Below are 20,423 nucleotides of genomic sequence, written 5' to 3' on the forward strand. Positions count from 1 at the left end.
CTGCTAGTTTACACAAGCTGATTATGAAGAAGACCTCTAATATGTCTTAAGTCATTTAATCAGAATGGGTATTAGATATTTAACAGGCAGATCAGCTTCTGTTGCCTCCTGGATGGTCAGTAAAATAAAAGTAGGAAGCTGCATGACTTTGCCATGTCACTATTCAGAGCAGGTCTCAGAATAACTGAGCACAGGCAGAGACAGGGAGCCTGAAGTCTCTCATTGCCGGCCTGAAAGATCAGAAAACTTCCTCTTGTATCAGCATTACAGAAAGGAGCACTAACAGCTGGAGTATCTGTATATATAGTTTCTGCATTTTGATTGCCAGTATGCAGCTGTTGCTATTGCTTTGAAATTGGTGTATCATGTATTGAGGACAAAACTGAAGGGAAAGTAAGCTGGATTGCAAAGCATTGTTGTGCCATCTTGTGCTTTATCTTTTGGGTAGAGACCAATTCTGCTGTCAGATGTCTATTCACAACAAAAAAAGACTAGCAATTGTTTTAGACTTGTCACTGATTTTTGCTTATGCCTGCTCAAGGCTCCCTTGTGGGGCTGAAGTGTAAATCCTGAGGCTTTCACCTATGGTGAGGGGCTGAGAAAGCCAGTGCTTAAGTTATGGGAGGGAGTCAAACTCTGGAGACAAGCTGGACTGAGGTGTCGACCTGTGTCAGAGGGAATCTCTGTTCTTAGTGTCGGCTCTTTTCCTAAACCCCAACTCTTCCTCTAGACTTTCTCCAGACTCCAGAGGCTTAAAACCCAACAGATTTGGTGACAGCGTCGTCTGACAGAGTGTGTTCTGTCAGATGTCAGTGAAGCATCTGTGATAGATAAATTTCCCCCATGACAAGAAAATAATTAGCAGAGGGAATTTACTTAACGGTATCTGTAGTGATGCGGTGCCCTGTAAAACACATTTACCCTGAGCATGTCATGCTTAATTCCTCCTGCCAGTGACCCAATGGCAGGTGTCTAGCATGTGTCAGCTTCTCTGCAAACTTAAGGGACTTTGCTGAGGATTGTTAGGAAATTGCAGATTTTATGGTTGTTTTCTGTGAAGTGGTGAAGTGTTCATTTATGAAAAGCAGGCCCTGAACTGGGCAGCCAGTTAAGATAGAGGCAATTGGTAGAGAAGCAGCAGTCAAAGATTGCAATCCTGATTTATCGTGTTTTGGTGCTGTTCCGGTTTTAAACTCATTGCCCTTATGACCATATCCCATTGTGCTGCAGTTTTAGCAGATGTTAATAATGAAGTGAGGTTCAGGCCGTGTCAGTATTCAGCTCGATTGCCACATTTTACAAGGAGCGGTGTTAGTGATTCACTAGCTAGTATCCAAGTTAATTATCATCTAGTGACCCAAAAAAGTGTCTAGGGGCATGATGCAGCATGGAGATATTAGAGCCATGTTCTTGCCAGTTGTTGTAGTTAAAGGTCCCACTGTAGTAACTGTAAAAATAAGGGAGATAAACCTTGTCTTAAAGCTCAACTTGCAAAATCACGCTGTGCTGAAATAGATTTTCTTTACAGATTCGTTTGGAGCTTATTTTTCTTCATTTCCTGTTTTTAACTGTTACTTAGAGTCCCTGTACACTGTTACCAAATGAACGTGCCTGTTCTTCTAGATGGCTGTACCTCGGGGTAATCTTCATATATCCTTTGTTTCCCTTAGGGAAGAACTGAGAGGCTTGATGAATGTCTGTAAAGCTTTTGGGGAGGAAAACTTTCTTCTCATGAAAGAAAAATCTTGTAGAAACATAGTTCAAGAAGCCCCACCACCCTGTGTTTTTGATTATATTTTACTTTTATTCTAAAACAGGTTTTTAACCTATAGGAAGAGGCAAAAAGTTCTGCACTAAAACAGGACAGAAAAGAAGCAAAATGTTGATGTTTTGGAATGTTGATGCTGCCTCAGTCAGTGTGATCATTCAAAACTTCAAGAGAAATTGTAAGGGGGACCCCAGAATTGCTGGTAACTGAGGACAATTAGCTGGGATAGCGGAGAGGCCTTCTTTGTCAGGCTGATTCACTCATCCCCGACAAGCACTCTCATCAGTGGTCTTTAAGGTCAGTCCCTTGTTAGAGCTTTTCACTTTGACAAAACAATGAAAGATTCATTGGACGACAGGGCTCATTCAGTAGCCTTTTGATCCAGGTTCCAACGTCGACAGTACAAATCATCCTAACAAAAGTTTTGTCAAACTGCCAAAAATTGTCTTTTTAGTAAACTCTTCTGATCTGCTCATTATGTTATTGCACTGCATTACATAATCCCCTCCAAAGTGCACAAGTGGTTTGAGTTATAATTTTTTGAGAGCCAAAGGAAAGACATTTCTTTGAATAGTCACTGAAATCGAGAGAAGTCAAACAACAGAGGAATAAACAAAAACAAACTTCTGCCAGAATTCCAGTTGTTCACAGAAGGAAAAAAAAAGCCCTTTTTCATTACCTTGGTGTTGGTTAGTGAGCAGTGTATCTCACTGAATACTTGGTGTTTGAGGAGCAGCACTATTCCCTTTTAGAATTTATAAAACTCTCATGTTCGCAAATGTTTAACCACGACATGACAGGAAAGCTTTTCCCCTGTTTCTAATTACTGAAGTACCAGACAATGAGCTCACAAATAAAATGACATTCTGAAGTGTTATGCAACTACTTCGAGTTCTTTTATGTAAATAATTGATAACAGTGAGTCAGATCTTCCCTTTCAATTCAAAGTCAACAACAGAAGTGATGTAAGCCTTGACAGTTACTAATTTGTGATTTTCACTTTTCTGAATTCTTTTTTTTTATGGAAAGTCAGATGGTCTCAGATGGTTTGTTTCCTGGGGTTGGTATTTCATACAAGTATGTGTCTGTATTTTGAGGTTTTGAACTTCGGAGGCAACAGTCTACAACTACACTAGGCTAGTTTTGATTCACTATAATGGTGGGTTAGTTTCAGGTTGTTTTATATTTAAGATCTACTGCTGAGCAGAATTTGACTGAGAAAATACATTTCTCTGTGCTGTCCCCTTTTGAGACCTTGCAGATATTAGAAAAGTTGAAGAGAGTGGATCCACTGTGTGTTTGGTGATGGGTTTTACCAGCTGACTTCACTGTAGCCAGCCCAGTCTCAGCCAGTACAAAATCTGGCTCCTTGAGACTTCTCAGCCAGCACATACATGCACAAAGTGTAGTATTGATCCCCTCTGTAATGATTGTGGCATTAAAAGCAAACCTCTAGTTACAGGTTTGATAAGGTGATTGTGAATCCAAAGTCAAAAGCTGTTAACTGAAGCTTTTTTTTAAATAACATGCAACATTTTCTTGCAAATGAAAAAATATGCTTCTGTGTAGATTTTTTGCTGAAGGCAGGCTTAATTCTATATTAATTTTAATTATTTTCTTACAGTTTCTAGCTTTGTTTTACATTACCTTGATTTTGTTATTTTTCTCAAAGATACACAGTCAAATCTATTAAGTTTGATGCTTTAAGCAAAGTCAGATTGCTCTCTTGAAGGCAAGTTACTGTTTTTTTCCTGAAGGAAAGCAATCAAGGTAGAGAAATTCAAATACAGAGGTAAAGAAATGGGTGTAATTGCACTGCTGGGGTTTCTACTGCAAAAAATTTACCTGCTTTGAAAATCATTTATTTTTCAATAGCACATCATAGCATCCCAAAGCAATCCTCTAATCTTTAGCAAACTGAGGTACAGACTATGGCCTAATTACTTCTCCAGCATGAGAGATGGTGAGGCTGTTGGCTAGAGGTCAGAGTGCCAAAGAGAATAAAATAAGGTATGTCTTCTTCTTTCAGCCTCAACTCACTTCCCTGCATTACTCTTCTTATTACTCTGTAAACATTGGACGAACAACTACTAACTTTTTCTCCAACTTTGTGAGTGCGTAAGAATTAGCCTACTTATGTTAAATCTCCTTTTCCAATTAAGATCTAACCTTGCTTCTGCTGAATTGGTGGTACAAGTCTCATAAAAAACAATTATTTATCAACACAGATAAGAGTAGGATTTAAATTTATGTCGAGAAGAATTACCTCACTCATCTTTGAAATAGAGACAGCTCTAAAGAGAAATGCGATCTCCATTTAACTGTGCATAACAGCATCAAATGGAATTTAGGATTAAGCACAATACATATCTAATTGAAATTGCACTCAGAATTCGAAATAGGTAAGAAATATTTTTCTGAGCCAGAGTTTGGTGGGGACCCAGAGTTATAAAATATCCATTTCTTGTAACAGTTGTCCTGCTGCAAAATCAGTCATCCACTGTTACAATGACATATGTAACATGGATAAAGATCCGTCTATGACCTGCCTGCACATCACTGTATTGCTCCTCTGTTTTGCCTCACAACCCTAGGATCCATGCATATGTCAACATCTTCCTTGCACAAAAGCATGAATCTCTTTTTTTCTGAGAGCATTTCCCTAGACCGTTTTCTAGGGATCCAGTGGGCTTCTTTTCCTGCCAAGGAAGAGTAAACCTGAAAGCTAAAGATCTGCATTCTTATATTCCTAGGCTGTTTTTCAATTATGATTTTGTGTGATTTTAGCAGAACTGATATTGTATCTTTTGGGGGGGAGATTTTTTTTGTGTTTTGTTTGTTTTTCATTGCACAGAAATGATGGGGCTCTAATGTAGAGATTTCCAGGTAAAGGGAGATTCCTCAAGCGCTGCAAGATCATTCCAGCTGCTACATTTCTGTGTCAGTCTGGATGAAAACCATGAATCATGATAAATAGTGACTGACAATACACTGTCATACAAAAGCTTGAGAAACAGAAGATGAGCAAGTTAAAATGTCTAAGTACGGAATGTATTCATAACAGGGAAGCTCATGGCCATGAATTTAAGGTGATAAAGAACGTAGGTGTTAGTAGTGCTTTGTTTTAGCCCTGGAGATCTAGGAATATGGACAGGCCTGAAGGATGGGTTTTAGGGCTTATTTTTCCCAGTTATACCAGCTGGTCTAATAAAAGATATTACCTATACCTATATGCCTTGTCCTACTTAAAAAGGATTGTAAAATTCAAGGTGAGACTTGGGGAATTGCAGAACATTCTGCTTCAAAAGTAACAATTAACCGGCCTAAAGAGCAGGGAAATTTCCTCACAAATCCTTCTGCATCTTCTTACTATAGTCATATTTCTTTCCAAATTTACTAGTGTATATGTTATTATGACAGCATGCCTGTGAACTTTTTGTAAATAATTCAGGGGAAAAAAACAAAACAACAAACAGTGACTAGTACAGAAAAAACAAAATACTGTGTTCTGATTTATAAAAAGATAGAATTTTGTGCCATGCTAGTGATGTTCATGGTGGTCTTTTCATCGGGAGATGACTGTGTTCACACCCCAACCCTTTAATTATATACTAGTACCCACGAGTAATTTTAGTCACTTTAGAAGGATTCTTTATGGTCACAGTATCTGAAGCATTAGCCCTGCAGGCCTGACTTCATGGTGAGGCTGACCACAAGATCTGTGACCAGATAAGTTAGTTTGTCCAGACATGTTTTGGAATAAGGGACTTTTACTCCAGAAATGTGGAACTGTTGCAGGGCTGCTGTTTCCACAGTTTCTTGGCTGGTCCCCTTGTCCCAGAAGACAGTGCTTAACACCTGTAACAATGGCGGTGACTGGAGGAAGCATGGTCCAATGTAGGCAGAGAATAAATGAAGAAAAAGAGAGAAACCTCTGTATTTCTTCACTTCCTTAAATCATAGCTTTTCCGGGCTTGAATTCAGCAACTGCAGATACACTTTTGAGAGGAATTTGTGATATCTGCAGATGACACTCTCTCTCTAAGGTCTAGGGCACCTACCAGCAAAACAGGTGGAGGGCCTCTGAAAATCTTAGAAATCAGATTGCCGGCCATAAGATCGAAGTGATGAAGAGCATTAACCAAATAAATGCCATTATTCGAAATCATATTGATTTCTTTCTGCACCATCAGACAGGTCGCAACGTAAGGTCTTTTAATTCACAGGAAAGATCTCTCTTCACCTTCTCTTTGAAATGGATAACAGCAGCTTTGGGCCAGAGTAATGTTCAGCAAAACATCCCTGCCTCTCAGTGGCTTACACGTGGTTTGGTAGGTTATGCAGGAATGCTGAGAAATCAGAATCTGAAGTCTTTTTCCTGGCTCCGAAGGAGAATACAATGCTTTGTTTACAGACAGCAAAGAAAAGGATGTAGAATTTACTTATTTATTCTGAAAGTTATTATTAAACTTTGGCTATTGTAGCAGAGATGTTTATTCTAGTCTCAGCTCTGCAAGAAATAATTTTTTTAACCTTTTTGTATCTCTTCTGTAAAACGGGAATAGTTGTATTTCCTCTATCCAACAAGATGACTTTTTAAATGGTAAGGCTGTAGACTTTATAATAAAAGTTGGCAGAATGCAAGCAGCTGGGATGGCAAATTTGCAGTTTCTAGTTAATCACTTCTTTTCCCAAGCTCAAAAAATAGCTGACAGACTACTGCCCCTGTATCCACCGACAACCAAAGCTCTGCTTTATGCCTACAATATAAATAGCATTGTGTAGCTGGCATGCAGTGAGCTCTCTTAAGTACAAGCATGTTCACTGTAGGTGGTATGTTTGGAAGTTTCAGAAGCAAATTTCTAGCAAGCTTTATTCGATGTGTGCAAGCCTGTGTTTTCTGAGCCTAGTATCTTAGATAAATATGGATGGATTTTCCTAGGAATAGCAAGTGCACTGTCTGTCCAAAAATACTCATTCTGTCAGGATTCCAGTTCTTACTCTAAAGCTTGGAAAATTTTTGAAAAAAATAATATATCGTCAACTGTACATAGTCATATTCTCAGAAACACTGATAACAGTCAATTAATAAAAGTTAATAAATAAACCTCAAGCTTACATTAATAGGAAGTGTTTAGAAGGCATACCAAAAGTTTTCTGTTTTGTGTAAAGTAATATTGGAGTGACACTAACTTCCTTTGCAATCTGAGGTCTTGTTTCCAATTTAGGATTAATTTTAGACTCCAAAAACATTAACAAAACCTTAAACTATCCTCATTATCCCTATAGTTACATGAGGAGAATGGGTATAAAGGCTTGTTTGCAAAGAAGCCTCATCTGTTAAATATACTTATGTCAAGTTATAATACTTGACTTTGGTGGTTAACATGGATAGACTAAGATGGTACAAAACAGTTTTAAAATGGTGTAAGAATCTGGATACAGGAAGTTTTGCTGATTTGTTTAAAAACATTTAGTCTTAATTTAATTTTTAATTAATTTCTATTCTTAATTATTTGATTTTAATTAATTAGCACAATAAATTTAATTAATTAAATGTATTAATTACTTTTTTTTTTTACATCTTTATGATTAAACCAGTGCAATTTTTAAGATACGTGTTGATGAAGCAGCACATCTGCTAACATCTAGAAACAACATATCTATTGATCTTCTCAGGTTTCCTGTTGAGATATGTATTTCCAGTCTTTTTTTATGAAGACATACGGATGTTTTCAGGTTTGGAGTCTGCTTGATTGCTTGGAGCTTTTTGTATTTTTATCAGAAATGTGACTAGTGCATTGACGATGAAAATTACAAGATTGCCTTTGTGTCACAAGTGATTATGTTTGCAAGGATCCAAAGATCTCTTGCACAGAGATAAGATGTGGAAAGAGAAAGAGAGGGTGCCACTGAGGCACCTGCTGAGGTTATTTTCTAGTCAGCTGGGACCTCTAAATGTCCAGCCAGCATTTCTTTGGAGGGAGGAAGCATCGTTTTGCAGGCTTAAACTCAAATACAGCATTATTAAGACTTTAGAGGACAGTACCTTGACTGTGGCAAGGGAATATGAACTGTCAAGAGATATTATTTCCTCTGCAGCTTCCATGTTCAAGATTCATCCTGTGGCTCTTTTCACTGACAGTTTTGTAGTTCTCCAGGTATAGTAATACTCCAAATCTCCTCCATTAATGCTGCAGGCTCAGCAACTCAAAGGTGTCTCTATGAGGAGCAGCCTGGTATAGACAAGGGACTCCTAAAGGCCTCTGTCCTTTTCCTCTGCTTCCCAAGATTTACTCCCGGTGCTCCAGCATCTGGTTGCTTTTTCTTCAAGAATAGAGTCGAGCTGGTGCGAAAGCATAACGTGCCCAGCAGTTATCACTTTAGGCGTATCTCATTAATTCCCAAAGGTTATGTCTGCTGTTTATAGCTCCAGCACTAACCAAAGCAAGGGAGAAACAGTCAGCCACAGTTGTGCACTATACCATATATATTAAGTGTTTGTGTTCGCACAGAGAAAGTTCAGAGATACATTTTCTGAGCAGATAAGTGACACTAAAGCAGGGAATATGGCAGTACACAATGGGCAATGAAACGGGCTGTATATCAGCACTTTTTCCAGAAAGAACTTGTTATTTCCGCTCCCCTTGGATATATTGCTTGTGTTATATGTGTGCTGATACTGAACTGTAAAATGAAATGTATCTGTAGGAACTGCTTTGGAGATCAGCTGCTCCTCTGTCAATCTCCTAAAGCACATGTCAGCCCTATCTAGCCTGGCACACAAAACCACGGAGAGGCAGCCGCACACCCATGTTTGTGCCTCTTTTTTTTCCTCCCCAAAGAAACAAAGTGTTTCTACTCTCTGAAAATTTTCTGGAAACAAAGTGGATTTCACCCAGAGGTATCTGAAACACTGAATGACCCTATTTAGGTTACTTATTGCTGTCATCTGCTTGCGTTATTAATATCTAAGAGGCGGATAGTGACCGAATCAAGAAACAGATGGCACTGGGAATGTGGTTTATTCTGCTTTGTATTCTTAGTGATTGCCTTAGGAAGATGTAGAGATTCCTTTATTCACACAGGAGTGTTATTTCACTGTCACTGAAAGCCAAGGTTATCAGGATATTGCAGAATCTAAATCCTAGGATTATGTTAATAATCTGTTCTCTTTACGGAAACTCTTTGTTGCAGACTGGGAAGAGCCAGGTAAATTGTCACATTGAATCAATAAGTCCAAGGTTGAAAAATTAGCTAAATTGACTGTTTTTACAAGGTAATTACAAGAGTTTTTATTATGCAAGAATACATGACCTATTTTGTCCATCTTCCTCCCTCATTAAGTTATTACAATCCCATGTGTACATGATTTGAATTTGGGTCTTAGTTTGTCCTCTTCTCTGTATGTCACAAGTGAAGAGATGAAACTGTCTGATCTCACAGATAACAAAAGGGGAATGGGAAAGGATGGATAAATAAATAGTTCCTCCCAAGCATATATGCTACTCTATTCTTTGGGATGCACACAAAAAGGGATAGCAAAAGATCAACCAACCTGACAAACATAAAACAACTGCCAAAGTTGCTTGGAGCACATCCTCTCTATTCTGCAACTTTCCATCCCCTCCATAGTCTCTCCACCAACTTGCATTAGGTGAAAGCAAGATCTTTTTGCTTCTGTGACAGAAGAGCCTTGAGGTGTACGCAGCCTCATGTTCTTCTGTTTCAAAAGCCTGTGGAAGTATCCAGAAATAGTCCTTCCTGTTAGATAGACCCAGGTAGTGATGGACTGATCCAAGAGAGTCTTGGACCTGATGTTGTTGCTGAACAGGTTTAATGCCAGTGACTTCACTGTTTTTATTTGTGATTTCCTTTAATGAACATGAACTAGAACTGGGTTCCCTGCCTTGAGAAGGTTACTGTACAGTTAATATGAAAGGCTACAAAAGAAAAGCTCAACTGCTAGTGTTTCGCTCTGGTGGCTTTTGAACTATTTTGTTCCTTTTTCACCAATGCCTCCCCCTGCCCCAGAAAACAGGCTACATTAAAATTTTACCCTGGGCTAGAATGTCATAAGATGTCAGTAAATAATTCCTTTATAAAACTATATACTTGGCTAAATATGTTATTTGCTAATTTTGTTTGCCTGTTTCTAATTCGTTGCCATATTTCGGTGGCTCCATCAGAGCTTTTATTCATTGTTTCCTTTGCATTTGGTAGAAAATACAGAAGAAAGACATATTTGTTTTATACATTCAGATTTATTTACCCACTCACATAAACAAAACTGTAAAATGGTAATTAATATTGTAGAATCACAGTCCTTTGCTGGACTCATATCAGAACTTCATGCCTGAGAGAAATTAGCTTCCTACTGTTAACAGCAAACAAATGTAGAGAGTGGCAAGGGAGCATCACTGTTACCTACACTGTTGAATTTTGCCTTGTTGAATAGGACATGAGTGTCTGGGATCTGAAGTATTCCATGTGTTTGTTTTCATGTTGTCATCTTCAATCTTGTTTGAGAGAAATAGATGAGTTATTTCCAAGTTATTCTTTAAGTAACTTCCCATAATCATGCAAAAGTAATTAGCCTTGGGGACCTTGACTCAAGCCAGCTTCCTGTCCTGTGCTGTAACCACATTACCACATTGTAGCTAATGCTCAGAAGCAGGATCCTGTCTGTGTAATGTAATATCCAAATCTTTGGCATTTTTCCTGGTATCTCACATTGAAGATTTGTGTAACTTGTTTTTCACATTTAATCTGTCATCTCTTTCTCCAATCTTAATATCCAAATATCTTCCCTCCGGGAAGTAGCTTTATTCTTATTATTGTTTAGCTATAATAGATTGTATTTTAAAGGCTAAAGATTTTTTTTTTCCTTGCCTGTATTTTTAACTTCTGTAAATTCCTTTATATTTCTTTTTTCGGATGTTTCTGGAACAACATCCTACTTAGTGCCAGTTAGGAAAGTATTTTTCATCCTCCAGATAATTAAAGACCATTTATATGTGAACAGCTATAAAAAATGATTTCTTCTGCACCACATAAACTCCAGAATGCAATAAAACACATTTTTGATGATTGCTGTTAAAATATATTTTTTTCCAGCAGTTACTACGTTGCAGTGTCTCAGATATCACATTTTCCCATTTACAAATACATTCCAATGTAACAAAAATCTTAGAAGACATTTGAAACCTTAACTAAAGAATGGTTATGCAAAAATAAATGTCAGCTCTCACATACTTTTGGACAGACAAAAACATGTACCCAAAACTCCACTCTTACTCTCCCTTTAGAGGTTTGAAAAATTATTTTATCATTTTTTATTCATTAGCAGTGATGAAAATATGACCATAGACATTTGGATTTCAGGAAATTGTAGGTTACCTGTAGTTAGAGTTGGAAACATCTGTAGCAACTGTGTGGTTAATGTTGACATTTAATAGTAGTTGTGCCAAGTTTCAGTCCATACTCTCGTGTATAAAATAGTTTTTCAAGTGTATCTCACATGTTATGGCACTAATATCTTGCTAAAGAAAAGGATCAGAATGTAACTGGATCAAAATTTCAGATTTGCATCCATAACATTTCTTTAATCCTCTAATCTTCTCTATCCCATAAAATATATTTGGCATACAATTCGAAGTTTTGTTAACTAGAAGACAGAAAGGTCTCTTACTAGTCAGTGTTTGGTGGAAACCTGGTTTGGTTCATGTCACAGGTTCCATCCCTTGGATTCTACTGTCATTTATAATTAAAGCTGTGTGAAAAACAATTCCTAATATTTATGCATTGCATTTATGCATATGCAATATGTTTGTTATGTAATCATGGTGAGAAAGGAAGTTGACTGTGCTACCAAAACCAGAGGAGCAGATGTTCAGGCACAGCCTGTTAAGATGTACATAACCTTGTATAAACTGTGAGAGTATCTATTTTATCTTTTTTACCATTATTTGATGTCCACTGTTATAGCATGCGCAGCATAAAATTTGCAAAGGATGTGAAGTTTTCTTCTTTTTTATAGGCATATCCCTTGATAAAGAAAGAATACCTCTTTTCCATATTTGTGTACAAACTCTTCCCTGTGCTGAATATCTCTTTCAGAAAACCTCAGTAAGTAACTGGTATTTCCAGCAGTGTTTGTGATGGGCTCACATTGAAATAGTCTGTAACTCTTTTCTCCTTAAGTTCCCTTTCTGAAGAGATTCAGTGGTGACAGGTTGAAGTGGATTGGACTATAAAGTTAGTGTCATGAAAAGCTGGAGGGCTTTAAACCCTCTGGTCCCCTGAGTTCTTGTATTGTTAAAGATTTGATATACTCTGGGAGAATAAAAGACGACAAAGAAGCACATCCTCAAAGTATTTGTGGAATTCAAGGAATAGCTGTCAGAGATGGAGGCTCTGAAGAGCCAATTTACATGGAAAGGGCTTTCCAAATTGCCTGCAGCTGTCTTTGATAACTCTGAATATTTCCTTACTCTAAACATTCAGAGGAGAGGTATGAATCAATTAACTTCTATCTTAAAGATGTTCTAGGTGCCTTATACCTTCTGTCTCTTCTGAAAGGCAAATTAAGAGTGATTATTGACAAGATAGATGTCTTATATTTAAATCATATATCAGTGGGATGAGGAGCAATAGCTAATCACAGAACATGCACTTGTTCTCTTTCCATCCATTGCCTGAAATATTGACCTGTGCCTGTCTCAGAGAAAATCTGGCAGTGAAAAAAGTTGCTTTGTATAACAGAACAGTGTGGAGCTCTTAAATTTCTCTTTTGCTTATCTTACTCTTAGAGAGCCGTCAAAAGACTGTACCTTTACCATCCAGCTGCTCAATTCCCGTTCATGCAGGCAGCAGCAAAAAGTCACATAAGCCTTTTCACAGAAGTGTATTTCTTCAAATAAAAGCAATTTATTTCAAGTTCTCCATGTAATAGTGAAGGCATGATAAGGCAGAAAATTCAGCACCACTGAGATCTTCCTGTGTAGGTCTTCAACACCTTACTGACTTGTCATTGCTGACAGACTGACAAATATTCTCCATATAAAAGGAGAAGAAAATCAATCTAAATTGCCTGCATATTTTCTTTGTTCTTTGTTCTGTCTCATATGCAAAAATGAAATTAAACACATTTCTGAAAAAGCTGTACTTCATTGCCCAGAATACAAGAAGTTAGCCCAGGCAGTTAAAGCTAGGAAAAATAGTTTTTTTGATGGAAAGTGCTGCAAGTGTCTAAGCACAATTTTTTGAGAAGATAGTGCCCGTGATATCTCCTTTTTTTTTTAACCCGTCACCCTCTTGAGCCTAAATCTATCCTTGAAGAGGGATTTTTCATGTCTCTCCTTACAAAATTAAAAAAAAAAAAGACTTTTCTTCTTTCCATTCCTTTTCTTTCTTTTAGACTCCAGGTAGAAGACCCATTTGTAGATGGGGAGAATGTCTCATAACCAGGCTTTCTTTTATGTTTTTATTCTGTGATACTACATCACACTGACATTAACACAAAGAACAAGTGCAAAACCTTTTAGCTGAGTGCCTCTTCAAAGTGCCATTTAATAGCCTGGGAACTTATTTCCCTCCAACATAAGCTGGCAAAGGAGCCAGTGAAATGAAGCATCGACCCTTAAAGTTTATCAAGATAGGCTTTTGTAGAAAGGCAGTCATGCCTTCTTCAAGGACTGCATCAACTTTTTAAAAAACTTGTGTGTGATGCAGGCATCCCACAAAGGCAGCAGATTGTTGTGTTTTGAAATGTATACGGTCACAAAAAATGCTAACTTGAAAGCAGCTCAACTGTTTCACCTCTTGCTAATGGTTAAGTCCTAAAGCATGCTGCCTCCATAAGCTGTTTGTAACTCGAAATTTTCTTGATTTCATGCTCAGGAGAAGTTTTCCTTTCTTTAAAGCAGACCTAATCAATTTCAGGCATGTGTTTCATCATATTTGTTTATCTAGCTGGTTAAGAAATTAGTGTATTGACTAATCAGAAGGCTTCTCAGATTTTAATTGCAGAATTCAGGGTCTGTTCAAAATTGCAGACCTCCAGCAAAATCTAAGACAAGAGAAAATCGAAAGCAATATGGAAAGAACATAATTTTTATATGCAGATTTTTTAGAAAGTCTTCCCTTTCACAGCATAATTGAAATATTACTTAAAGGACCCATAAAAGTTAACATATTAAAAGAAATTGAGTTGCATGTATGATTAATTCACGCAGTGGGAAGCTGATTATAAAAAAATGCAGTTTTATACATCTGACCTTGAAATGAATAAAACAATTTTTGATTTTGTCATTTCCCTTATAAACGTGGAATGCAATTAACAATAATCTTGGCAGAGAAGCAAGGGTCTAACATAAAAATCTGTTTACAAAATAAACTTATGCCATTACTGTACTTAAGATAGGACAAAAAGAAGGATTTTCTAATATGTGAAAACTAGTGAAATATTCAGCAATGTTAATTAAACTCAAATGTTGTAAAACTGTCCAAAGATCTAAGTGTCTCTGGAATGTGTTTTTTCTATCAGAATTTTACATGAAATTTCATACTGTGCTTTAAATCAATAAATACATGTCATAAAACCTCCACGCCAGCTGTTTAAAGCGCCATCAACTTCTAACCGATCACTTCCATTTGAGATGGAACTGGGGGTGCAGTTTCATGTTACATTTAATCCCATTTTCCCGTGAGTTGCTGCTGGGAGGGGCAACCACACTGTCCCTGGCCCCCCCATCCCTCCGTTCCCCTTGCCAGAGCAGTTACGTGGCCCACAACCGAGTGGGACCTGTTTGGTGAGCCACCAGGAAGCTAACTCTTTTGGTGGTGCATGATGGACTGTGGTTTAACAAAATAAACAAACTGCTGTCCACTGTGCACCACCTCTGCCATGAACCACGGAGATGCTTGAGCTGTTCCCATTCCTTTCCAGGCAGCGTCTTTTCTCCGCGTGTGGCTTTTATCTGTCACCTTTCCATACCAAAAAACCTCCATCCCAAGTCACTTCTCTCTGCTGCTCTTCCCAGACCTGCATCCCAGGAGGGGTTTCCTGCCAGTGCAGCCACCACCTGGGAAGCTGCATCTGGACCACGGTCATTTCACAAAGCAGGCAGCGGTTTCTTAATAAAATGTATGCACCAAGGTGATGTGTGTGAGCATGTTCTGCAGGTACAGTTTTTGGAGTAGAATCATCTGCACTTTGACATTTGTGTGATAACACTTCTAAACTTATGTGTGAGACCTAACAAAATCATCATGAGAAAAAAAGAAGTTTGGGAATCATGTGTCTTCTAAATAATTCTGAAGACAGGCATTTCCCTATAAATATAAACGCGTTTTAAAAAGGCGCTGTTTCAAACAGGCAGCTAGAACATTATTTGAAAATACTTGAAAACTAATGGTGATTTTTTTTTAAACTCCTTTTCATGTGTGATTCCTGAATGATTTACTCTAGGCTTTTCACAGGAAATAATTCTGTGATGGGATGTTACTTGATAAAATTGAATTAGACTAGCTTTCTTCAAGTGAAGAAAATTAGGCTTTGTATGAAAAATAAACTTCAAATTAAGTCTTGAAAAATTCTCTGATGAAGTTTGGCAACCATTTGATGAGTTATGAACAGATTAATAAGAAATGATTTGAGGAGATACACGTATAATTGTGATACCTTGATCCAGCTTTAGGATTCATCAGTGTCTAAATCATTGCTTTGGTCTTTTGAGTAAAGATTACAATTTTCTCGTAGAATATATTTCTAATTTACCTCATAAATTGAAAGATGTCCTTTGAAATTCTAACAGGTTAGCATTAATTGCTTTTAATGCTCATTTTCTTTGTTTCTTCTCTTTTCATTTCCTAGTCCTATCTATTTGGTTGTTGTTGTTGTTTTATATTAATCCACTCCCAACCAGTTGTCTTAGTTTTTCTCATCTACATATCTCAAAAGGTTAAGGGGGAGAACTACTCTCATAGTACAGAGAGTGACTTTACTCAAAGGAATAGGAAATAAGGAGTGACTCTACTCAAAGCAGGCAGTACCGAGAGAAGACAATTGTGATTCTTGTCTGTAACACAGGTGTCAACCTTAATTCAGAAATACCCTGGTTCTCCAGATGTCTATGTGAGTAGTCTGTCAGCTGCCGCCAGTGGAAGAGCACCTGTGTACACGACTAACCTCACTTAGCCTCCTCTGAAGTGCTTGCCATGTTACCTATTTTTTGCCATGATTTTCCAAACTTCGTTCTTTGTGGCTACCCAAGCCCTACATTATCTTTCTATCTCCATCTCATCAGCTCCCCATCTCTTTTCCCGTGTCATCTGAAACTCCCTATCAGCTCTCTGCACACCAACTCTCAAACCTCCCTGTCCGCTCTGTGTTTTTCATCAGTCTTCTGTGACAGGGTTGGTTAACTGCACAAGGATGAGGGCAAAACTTACTGGTGGAAAACATTCTGTGAAAGCTATATTGCAGGCAAAAATCATAAAGAGTAGGAACCACTTTTGTAGCATTGTGGTCATACGGATGATCACTGTCAACTTGTAGAGAGAGTGGGTCAGGGATAGGAAGGCATCGTACTCCGATGTTGCAGGGTGGATGAGGGGGTGAGTAAGCCCCAGAGGTTTTGTGGCTCTCCTTCTCCTTCGCTTCTTCAGATTATCCCCTTGCAGCCCAGCTCTGCTTCCAGTCGCAGGGTATAACTCCCATAAGGAGAGCACTTCAGCTGTTTCTTCAGCCCCTGGAAAGACAGCAAGCTTGCAGTGTTGGCCCAAGGCATGACCAGGACATACCTACGCAGCAGCTTTGAGCATACCTGGATTGGAGTCACTCTTAGGCATGCCTACAAACAGCAGCATGGACATAGGCGCAGAGTCTTAGCTTCCTCACGGAGGTGTGTAGCTCACACTGCCTGCTGAGGATGCTCACTGGAGGTTGTGTAGAAAGGCAGAGTCTAGCAGCATGTTTGTCAGTGGTGCTTGCAGTAAAATGCAGGACAAAAATTCTGCCCATAATGTAAGTATTGATTCAAAATCAAGTATTGGTGTCCCAGACTTCTTTCTGTTGCTAGGGATTGTGTATCATCTTAGTATGACTTTGCTACATACTCTGTGTTTCAAAGGGCTAGAAAGTCTGTCATGAAGAGTTTAAGAAGATGGTTGTGATAATGACGTTAAAATGTGTTCATAGGAAGGTTGCAACATGGGCATAAATTGTTATGGGCAACTAAGTACCGCAAGATACTATGGATAATTGTGCTTTTAGCACCTGAGGATGAGCAAGGTCCTGACCGTCTGTGTATTGAGGGATTATGTTGCTCACTCGAAAAAATGTTTGTCTGACTGCAGGCATGGAACCCGTTGTGCTGGAGAAGTGGCAGCCACGGCAAACAACTCACACTGCACAGTAGGAATCGCCTTTAATGCCAAGATTGGAGGTATGTGAAACAGTCCCCCTGCAAAAAAATGTAACCAAAGAGCAATTTGTACATTCAGACCTTTCTAAATAAGAGGGAGAGCTCTGTATGAATAATAGTCCTAGCTGTGTGAACAAGTAAATCCCAGTCATACTGTTAAAAACCAGTACGGAAGGAATTTGTCAGCAGTGACACTTCTGCAGTGCTTCCTGGGACACCACCTATCATTACACACAGAAAGATAGAAAACAAGACTTTTGATGAAAACGCAAAACCCAGAATTAGGACATTTGGGTTTTCTCACAAATTCAGAACTTTGACTGATGAGCTGTGACAAATCAGAAGTAAATGTATATAGCAGGAATATCAGTTTGCGTATAGACCCCAAACAAAACACTGTCATCGTTGTGAAACTCAAAACAATTTTATGTTGTTTGGCCATTGTTGGAGGGTATCTTTTGATCCCTGTGTGTAATCATATTATTGCCTGAAGCATGAGATTTGATTGCACTTTTTTGTTCAGTTCAGCCAAGAGATTCCAAGTGATCTGTAGATTCTTGGTCAATTGCTGTTCAGTTAAGACCTCCGATGTGATTCTTGGAAATGACTATCAAGATATCATCTACATATCTCCTAGATTGTAGCCCTGCCTGTGCCAAATTTTAATGCTTCAAGGGAAGTCTTACCCTGTATTTTTCATGAAATCATGGGATCAGTATATTGCCTTTCAGTGGAAAAACCTATAGCTTAAACTCATTAGCAGTTGATTTTCTGCCCCAAAGCAGAGGCCATCTGTGAAAACAGAAACATGTTTACCTACATATACAGTAAAGAACAGTTCAAAAATATGAGGAGGCAAAGCTGAGGCCATGTTTCCACAACTATTAGTCCTGTATCTATGCTCTACTGGATCAGTACAAGTTTGAGCCAAATCAGATGTGAGCACAGCTGCATTTCAGATTAGCCAAAACACACAATATAGACCTAATGTCAGCTTTCTGTTCTCCTGCTGGCTTCAAGAGCATAGACGACACCTGATCCAGCGTAAGGTTAGAGTAATGCATAGAAACAACTTCCCTTCAGGCAAAGAGCCTGCCCGCACAGCGTTAACTTGTCAGAATGGTTTAAACAAATTTGAACTGGCCAAGTGAGTTTGTACCAGATGAGCAGGTTGTCTCATGCGGGCATGGCATTTGGCCCTGTAGCTGGAGCGATGAAATCATATCTACTGTGTTGTCAAACCAAAGTCTGTGGAGAGTTAGGGCATCGATGCAGATAAAAGCTGACTTCTAGAGCAAAAGTGTCATTTGTGAGTTGGATAGTCACATGACCAGCAACAGCCTGGACATGTCCTCGAAGAGCTCTCCGTTATTAACAATGGCTTTTTAATAGGTTATTATTTATTAAGCATTAGGAGTGTGCAGTAATACTTCAGAAAGCCCCCAGGCATATTAGATGAATCACAGCCTATTCTAAATATAGTGTAAAAACTGATTGAGATGGACATACTATGAGCACAGTAATCTGACTAGTAAAGATTGGCTATGTGTGCCTTTTTCATAGTATATTTAGTTATTTTGTATTAAGAATATAACATCATTCAAGAAATTTCATTGGTCTAAATGAAATAAAAATTTTATCTGCCCTGTTTAACCCAATGCTTCTGCAGAGCCATCAGTAATACTGTTTTTTAAAGAAAGCTGGAAAACACTACAGTGGCAGCTGTGTAAACCTCATTTGAGGTCATGTATCACCCTTTAAAAGTATCAGTACTTGAAAATAAGACCTCAGGAGACTCAGCAGATAATCTGCAGAAAATCAGAGGCAAGAAGGAATTCTAGGGTATCGGGAAGGGAGGTTAAGCCTCCCCTTCTATTAGGTGTATGTATTTAAGAATCTCACTGTTGCTGACCTCTACATGGCGTGCCTCCCTCCCTTCCCTCAGAAAAGCCATAAGCTACACATGTGAATAAGCAGCAGTTATGTTCCCCCTCCACAGGCCAGACAGAGTGTAAAAATGTTGAATCATATTATTCTGAACTAGTGTTCAGGTCGCTTATTTCCCAGGGATTTAAAGACCCTCATTTGGCCTTTTCGGAGAAGAAACTAGAGTCGAGGTAAAGCAATTACGTTCTTCTTACACAGAGGAGCACCTGCTGACAGTGATATTAAATTTGGGCCACCAAGATGGGTATTCTTTACTTCAAACCAAAATGTGAGTTGCTGCTTCTCTGGATACATAAGGGATAGTGAAGAGAGAAAGCAAAGGGAAAAAGAGATCCCTTCCATCGGTATTTCATTTCAGCTGGCAGCTGAACAAATCCAATTAATGATCTTTGTGATGGAAAGTCATTAACAAGATATCTACCAGTAATGCTCACTTTTTTTCTAAATGTGTTTGTCCTTTTTGTCTCATTTCTGCACATTTAAGAAACTCTGACCACAAAATGGATCAGAAAAAAGATTATTAGAAAGCCTGAGCCTTCTCTTGCAACCATGTAAGTGGGGAGTTAATCTGCAGATATGAAACCATGAGTAAAACTGCAGTCGGGACCTTCAGTTCCCTTACAGGTTGTGGGATGATTTGTATGAAAAATTATGCAATACTCCTGTAGTTATCCCAGATAAAGGCCCTGTCATTAACAAACAAAGCAATGCTCCAAAGTGGTAGATTTTTTAATGTGTAACTCTTTGCAGTAATCACACATAGCAAATTACCACCTATAGAGCTTGTGAGACTTTTTATAGGCAGGGATGATTAGCATGTTGTTATTGTTGCAGACTTATTGTGGAAGTTGCAAAGCATCTGTGGGGATTTGGGTGCTTAGTTACTTGGCTGGGCTTGAGTCCTGATGGGAAAACAGTTACACTGAATTATGGCAGAACAGATGTAGATTGTCTTCAGCTGATGAGGAATTAGTTCAGCTGTTTCTTTAAGCTTAAGTCAGATGCTGATTTAAAACAAACATTTTAAAAGAAACCTTGCTTTGAGCTTGGTTTTTTGCATGTTTCCTGTGATTTGTTCAAAGTTTGTTCTGACTAAAATACCACTTACATTTTGGCACTTCCTGCAAATATTGGAAGAAGTTTATAGAACGCTGCAGTCTTAGGTGGAACAGTCTGGAAATGCCGCCTGTTAATTGCCTTCTGGACAGCTTTTGTTGTGCTATCACCACATGCCAAATGCACTTTGGAGGTTTGGTGATCAGCAAAATTAACTACTCCAG

At 38.5% G+C, this 20,423-nt stretch overlaps 1 protein-coding gene across 1 annotated transcript in view; it reads left to right on the forward strand.

The window, feature by feature from the left end:
• Positions 1-20,423, forward strand: part of PCSK5 (proprotein convertase subtilisin/kexin type 5) — a 400,552-nt gene that overhangs the window by 225,938 nt on the left and 154,191 nt on the right. Inside the window, exon 6 of the mRNA XM_026064358.1 lies at positions 17,129-17,217. Coding sequence (XP_025920143.1) covers positions 17,129-17,217 — 89 coding nt within the window. The remainder of the gene's footprint in view (positions 1-17,128; positions 17,218-20,423) is intronic.

The sequence above is a fragment of the Apteryx rowi genome, unplaced genomic scaffold (genome assembly GCF_003343035.1).
Source record: "Apteryx rowi isolate R43461 unplaced genomic scaffold, aptRow1 scaffold_214, whole genome shotgun sequence".
Classification (NCBI taxonomy): domain Eukaryota; kingdom Metazoa; phylum Chordata; class Aves; order Apterygiformes; family Apterygidae; genus Apteryx; species Apteryx rowi.